Below are 7538 nucleotides of genomic sequence, written 5' to 3'. Positions count from 1 at the left end.
GGAAGTTTAGAATAGTATAAATTTTTATAAATATTTTGATCTTCATGACTCATAAACTGGGTATAATAATATTTAGAAAATTCACAGGTATATTCTTTAACAAAACACATATTACAAATTGTTAAATTTATTAGCCTCATTCTAGCTTCTAATTTATCACGTTTTGATTCATTTTCTGTGTTTTGTAACCAATCTTCTCCTAAAAATTCACTAGCAATATATTCAATTATTCTTTCAATCCCTAATCCTTTATTTCTTCCTAATGCTACTTTAGTTGAATCCTTTATCAATCCTTGTGTATCTTCACTTAGTCCTTTCCACCAATTAAATACATTTCCTGTAAAGCTTGCTATTAAGATATCAGCAAATATGTTTATTTTTTCTTCTTCTGTTTCAACATTCCAATCTTCTCTTGATCCATTAAACAGAAAAAATAATTTCATTTGCATTCCCCATTCCACTAAGGCCTTTCGGGGGTCTATTTTACAGTCTAAGTTTAAAAATGTACCAGCATTACTTATCGGTATTAGATGGTCATTATTAGGTTGGTATTCTTTCTTCCATTGATTATTTTTGGTGGGTGGATTATATTCAAAAAATGGTCTTTTCTTCTTATATGTTTCATATCTATGGCTTGGCTCTGCTACATTAGGTTTCATTTCTGGTCCTCCAGCAACATTCATTTTTACACAATATTCTCTTTCAAATTCTTCCAAATCACTTAGATTTATGTCGCTGAATTTTTCAGTTACTTCTTCTAGTATTTCATCCATTAATCAGTATCGCTAAGTGATGTTTCTTTTATTTCTAGTTTTTCTTTACCTTTTTCTTCAATTTTTAATTCTGCTTTCAATTTTTCTGTTTCTTCTAATATTTTTGGGTATTGAGTCTTACAAACCAGTCATCATAGCTGCCTGGTTGAGGTTTTTGTATGGGTTTTTTAAGGCTTGTTCCAATTATTCCAGATTTTAGTATTTCAAAATTTTCCACTCTTTTATTTTTCTTTTGGCTTAATTGGATTACAGACAATTCTATTTTTATCTTTCCTATTTCTTGTTTAATTTCTTTCATTTCTTCTTTGAGATTTAAAAGTATTTCTTTTAATTCAAATAGTGTAGTATCCATAAAAGTTAAGGGTTTTTATTGATATTGTCTTTATTGAACGTACGTTACGTTCGACGTAACATAGAGTTAGCCTTATGAAAAAGATATGATTTCTGTTATCAAACGAAAGGTCGTCCAGCTACCGTGCAACACTTACACTACACTCCTTATTGTGTACTAAAATTCTAAAAAATCAAATGTTTCAAAATTTTAACTCATAAATCCAAATTGTTTCAAGATTGTAAATAATTTAAGCAACTAAAAACTGGATGGGTTGTCTCAATTTAAAAGTTTGACTTAAAACTAAACATCAACTCCTAACCCTCTGTATTTAATCTAAGGAGTGATATAAGTGATGACTTGACATTAAAATTCAATTAAAAATTTACTTGAAAAATAAAAGTAGCATGACATTACTAAAATAAATATTAAATTAATAATTATAAAAACTACGTACTTTATCTTCTTTCCTTGCACTTAAATATGTACAAACTAGACTTTAAATGAGAAAACAACTATAATACAATTAAATTTCAAAGTCATTAGTTACTTGAAGAGAGAAAAACTTAAACTTTATCCATAAATACAAATCAACATGACATCAATCATTTCTAACCAATAGATTTGATTTGTTATTTTAATTTATTCAATTGCAACGAGCTCACAATTGTTGTCTAAATACTCAATTCAAGTTACTGCATATTGTCTTAGTGCTTGTTTGGTATTGCTTATTTAAGAGTCATAAGTGCTTATTTAATCGTATAAACACTTTTTAAAAATTTTTATGGTGTTTGGTTATTTTTTTAGTAGAGTTTTTTTTACCTTAAATAAGCTAATTTACCTCTACTAGCAAAAGCCCAAAATTTGAGCTTTTGAGAGTAGAGGTTATAGAGCTTTTCTAAAAATATATAATATAAAAAATATCACACAGTTTAATGGTTCAAAAGTGCTTTTTTTATTGACAACCAAACACCCAATGACTTTTTGTCCAAAAGCTCTATTGGTATATGCTCTAGTGCTATAAGCTTTACTGTTATAAGCTCTATTTAATAAGCTGTACCAAACGGAGCCTTAGTTGTGATGTGAAAAATAATTGAGGTAATTGTTGATTAACGATATATTTATTTGAAAGGGGTTGTTAACTAATGGCTGATTAATTATTTAAATGGAGAAAAGGGGGCAGAATATCTGAATATGGATGAGAGAAAAAGAGAATGGAAAAATAAAATTATTATAATACTTATAAATAAATTATAAATATGAAAGAAAGCAGGGGGTCAAAAAATAAAAGACAAAACTGTGGTACCATGCAACAGTAGTCCCACATTTTTGTCCCAAGATAAATAGTTAAATTAGGTTGATAAGTTGATTTCAGAGGCATAATAATTAAATTATTAATTTTATTAAAGAAATTTAATGGCAGGGGACTCCATGAAGGCAATTGGAGAAACTTTTTACTTGTTACTTAATTTTAATTAATATTACCCGATCGAGTAGCAATTTTGACGTTATTGCAAAGGAATATAAGGAATATTTGGTCATATATGCAAAATAATGTTAAAATAATTTATTATGTAGGATAAGAATAATAGATTTTGGAGAATCATTTTTGAGAATAAACAATTGATATATGTAAATTGAAGGTATCCAGACACACCTGGAATTTGGACTAAGAAGCAAGTGGAAGCTTGGAAACCAATTGTGGATGCTGTTCATGAGAAAGGTGGCATCTTCTTTTGTCAAATTTGGCACGTAGGCCGGGTATCTACCTTTGGTATGACATGAATCTTAATTTAGCTAGATTTTATTTATTTATATTTTATAAATATGCTTTCCATAAAAATAGTTGACAATGTTTCCTAATTATTGTTTCCTAATTACACCAATGGACCTTTGGTCAAATGGGAGAAGCCTTACATTTACAATATTGAGCGCAAGGGTTCGAGCCTCCATAAGAGTTTTATGTATATTAGTTTCAGTACTCCCTCAGTTATCAACTAATTGAGTAGAGACAGTCTCTCCCTTACGAAATGTGAGTGGAGTAGGCACATTTCGAATATTATAGAAGGTTTAAAATATCTAGGCAAGTACTTCAGTGGGTTAATGTATGACGATGGTCTTAGTTGTTTAGTATGATTGTAAATATTAATTGTAATGTCTGATGTAATATCAGTAACAATCTGTGTAAAACAAAATTATAAAAAGAAAAAACTAGTAAACTGATCTACGCATTCATAGCAAAAGTATATCGAGCATGGTTAGCAATCTGAGCTCATTTGAGGCGAGATTTACCCTATATTTAGGAGATATATACACGGGCGAAACTATGTTGTGGGCTGAGGACTAGATAGTAAAACATTTCATAAAATAGAAAGGTCTTCAATGAAATTTAGCCTTTCTATGGGAAATTCATGTTCTCGCCCCTCGTAGTCAATGCATTTCTATTTAAGTCTGCTATTTGTTTATTTCAACTCTAATTGTGTCAAAAAGTGAGCGGTGGGCACTGCTAGTGCCACACTGAAAAGGAAAGGAAAAAAAAAAGGAAGAAGAAAGAAGAAGAACAAGAACAAGAAAGAAAGGGTGGCGGGCCTTTCAGGAAAGAAAAAAATAAAAAATATAATATAATAAAATAATAATATTTTAGCCTACGTTTACGAGCGAAGACAAAAGGAAAATATTTTATTAGTGAAATGATGATTACAAGTATTGTAATATTTTGGCTCATTACCCAAAATTCCAATGCACCCAATCTCTTAAATCACTAATCACTCAATTCTCACTAGGCTTTCTCTTCTCTCAATATGGATTTGCAGAAGAAGAGAAGAATTGGATGCCGAGAAGGGAAATAAAACCCTCTATTTATAGATTCATTTCATCTCCCTTTTTCAATTAAAATAATAATAATAATATTTTATTATATTTATTATTATTACTTTTTCTTTCCTAAGCGGCCCGTAGCCTTTTCTTTCTTTCTTCTACCTCAGTGCCTTTTTTTCTTTCCTTTTTGGTGCGGCATTAGCAGTGCCCACCGCTCGCTTTTTTACACAACTTGCAACATCGTCGAAGATTAGACTGTTCACTTGGTTATTATTTGTCAGATTGATGATGAATTGATCATACAAATCTAGTAAACTCTGAAATAGAAGCTCTACACATTTATTTCCTTTATTTTGTGACCCAATATTGTGAGTTGTGAAAATACTCTTCAAGGTGTTTATATAGTCGGTCACCAATGTGGTTTCCGCCATTCGAAGAGTATAAAGTCTCGCCCTTAAGAATATCTTATCGTGTAGTGATTTGGCTTGTCTTTTTCTCCGCCATACTAGATAACACCCCATTTGCAAGTGCCAAGTGTAGATTAGTAATGGTATTTCCGTCCATCTCACTCCACTTGTCATTAGTGATTTCTGCAGGCCTTTCCCCAATTGCTTTTAAGCAATTATTTTTCCTCAAAATTGCCCGCATCTTTATTTTCCACAACGAAAAAATTATTTCTATTGAACTTCTTAATTTCATACTTTGTCGCTATTTGTTGATAAATACTGCACACAAGTAAATGTACTACCTTGAGTAGTTGTGAGTATGTGTGAAAGTGCACACTAGGAAAGTTCCTAGGAAAGACTGGAGGCGTCATAACGGTCCTACTTAAAACCCAAACTCTTTAGGCTCTTATCACCTCTGCGACAAAACTTTCCTAGACGTGTACAAAACCATCTGATTACTTTGCTCACACTATTATTCCCTACTTTGTACCACAAAACTCTTGGATCGCTCCCACCGTTTCTTGTAAATAGTACCGTATACGTGAATAGTGTCATATATGTAGTACCATTTACGTGAATAGTACCCGACTCCAAAAATACAACCAATAGCTCTAAGACCACTATTAGAAAGGTGATTGGTGAAGTATATATCCAAGTAAAATGAAATTGAGAAATAATGAGACAATAGAATCACATAAGGATACTAGAAATTACGTGGTTCGGCTTTTAACCTATGTTCACGAGCGAAGATAGAAGGAAAATATTTTACTAATGAAATGAGGATTACAAGTATTGTAATATTTTTGCTCACTACCCAAAGCCCCAATACACCCAATCTCTAAAATCACTAATCACTCAAATCTCACTCTCTCTTATCTCAAAATGGATTTGAAGAAGAAGAGAAGAATTGGATGCAGAGGAGAGAAATGAAGCCCTCTATTTACAGCTTCATTTCCTCTCCCTTTTTCAATTAAAATAAAAATAATATTATTTTATTATATTTATTATTATTATTATTTTCTTTCCTAAGTGGCCTGCCACCCTTTGTTTCTTCTTCTTCTTCTTCTTTCTTTTTTTTTTTGCTTTCCTTTCTTGTGCGGCACTAGCAGTGCCCACCGCTCAAATTTTGACAAGCTGAACCAAAATCTTGGTTCCACCTTTGGATATATTAAGTTGTGCGGTTTAATAATATTAAAAATTAACTCTATTAAACCCCATGACTTAAAAGGGTGTTCGTATGGAAAAAAAAAAGAAAAAAGAGAATGTTCACACTAGAAAAATTATACACACACACATATATACATACTTCTACGTATATTTGAAAAGATATATTTATCCATAGAAGGGAAAATTTTTTAGTGAGTCCCACTAAAAGGGAATTCAAGTTGTTGGGAGCACTAGTCTGCCAGCCGACCAACCTTAACAACCATTTTGTTCGCATTGTAAAGGAATATTTAGTAATTTATTCATATTATGTTAATGCCATTATTATTATTATTATTTTTTACTTATTTGTTAGTACATTGAAATTTAATGTGCTAATTTTAGTTTTAAATAATTCTCGCTAAAAAAAATGAGAATGCTCGCACTAGAAAAATTACGTATATACACACAGATGTACATACTTCTACTTATATTTGAAAAGATATATTTATCCATAGAAGGGCTAATTTTTTAGTGAATCCCACGAGAAGGAATTGAAGTTGTTGGGAGCATGAGTCTGCCAGCCGAGCAACCTTAACGACCATTTTGTTCGTATTGTAAAGGAATATTTAGTAATTTATTCATATTATGTTAATACCGTTATTATTTTTTATTATTTTTTACTTATATGGTAGTTTGTTGAAATTTATATGTGATAATTTTAGTTTTAAATAATTCTAGCTAAAAGTAAATTTGATTTTTCACAACTTAAAACAAGCAGGTTTTCAGCCAAATGGAGAAGCTCCAATTTCATGTACTAGTAAGGGTGTGACACCTGGCCTAGATGGAGTAGATTGGTCACCTCCTCGTCCTCTAAGAACTGAAGAAATCCCCTTAGTTGTCAATGATTTTAGACTTGCTGCTCGTAATGCAATTGAAGCAGGTAATTCTAAGAATATATACTGACGTTTACACTTTCTAAAATGGTATCATTGTTTTGATTTGTTTAGTTTACTGCTAGCTACAAAATTACATCGTATTGCTTGCCCACTTCTTTAAAAATGAAGAAATTTATGGGTTTGGACACATGTTAAAACATGCAAAGGATTAAACGAGACAACAATCTTTGTTGCAATACATTATTGATTTGCCGTGAAACAAAAATATAGCAGCAGTTCAAGAATGGGGACAACAAGGCTATATATAAACATTTTAGTTCGAAAGTTCCCCTATTCAGGAGTGCTTTTGTATATATAAAAATGTTTACTCGAACTTAAATAGTTTTTCACAGGTTTTGATGGGGTTGAAATTCATGGAGCAAATGGATACCTGATCGATCAATTCATGAAAGATCAAGTAAATGATAGAACAGATCAATACGGCGGAAGCCTAGAAAATCGATGCCGATTCGCGTTGGAAATAGTTGAAGCTGTTGCTAACGAAATCGGAGCTGAAAGAGTTGGCATGAGACTATCACCTTATGCTAGTTACATGGAAACTGGAGACTCAAATCCGGAAGCACTTGGCCTGTACTTGGCGAAAGCACTTAACAAATTTAAGCTTCTTTATCTGCACGTAATCGAGCCGCGGATGATCAAAATCAATGATAAGTATGAAACTGTACATAGTTTGTTGCCAATGAGAAGCGCTTTTGAGGGAACCTTCATTTCTGCTGGAGGATACAATAGAGATGAAGGCAACAAAGCTGTTGCTGAGAGTAATACAGATTTGGTTGCTTTCGGTCGTTTATTTTTGGCTAATCCAGATTTGCCAAAGCGCTTTGGGCTGAATGCACCTCTGAACAAGTACAACAGAAGCACTTTTTACATTCCTGATCCTGTTGTTGGGTACACAGATTATCCTTTCCTTGAAGTTCCAGCTTGAATGCATGATTAATTTATATATTTAATGTTGGCTTTTCATGTTGTGATTTTTCAAAGTGGTTTTAGCACATGAAAATTGAGAGTAATTTATTATTGGAAACAAGATGAATTTATGTTTGAAATGAAAATAGCTAGCGTGAGATAA

General features: G+C 31.8%; 1 protein-coding gene across 1 annotated transcript in view; it reads left to right on the top strand.

Moving 5' to 3' along the window:
• The window catches only part of LOC112097642 (putative 12-oxophytodienoate reductase 11), a 16046-nt gene extending 8652 nt beyond the window's left edge, over nt 1–7394 (top strand). The window contains exons 3-5 of the mRNA XM_024182879.1: nt 2748–2878; nt 6292–6453; nt 6802–7394. Of these exons, the coding sequence (XP_024038647.1) occupies nt 2748–2878; nt 6292–6453; nt 6802–7394 (886 nt within the window). The remainder of the gene's footprint in view (nt 1–2747; nt 2879–6291; nt 6454–6801) is intronic.
• Nucleotides 7395–7538: the final 144 nt, after the last annotated feature.

This window comes from Citrus clementina, unplaced genomic scaffold (genome assembly GCF_000493195.1).
Source record: "Citrus clementina cultivar Clemenules unplaced genomic scaffold, Citrus_clementina_v1.0 scaffold_5, whole genome shotgun sequence".
NCBI classification, from domain to species: Eukaryota; Viridiplantae; Streptophyta; class Magnoliopsida; order Sapindales; family Rutaceae; genus Citrus; species Citrus x clementina.
This window is presented reverse-complemented; position numbering and strand designations above follow the sequence as displayed.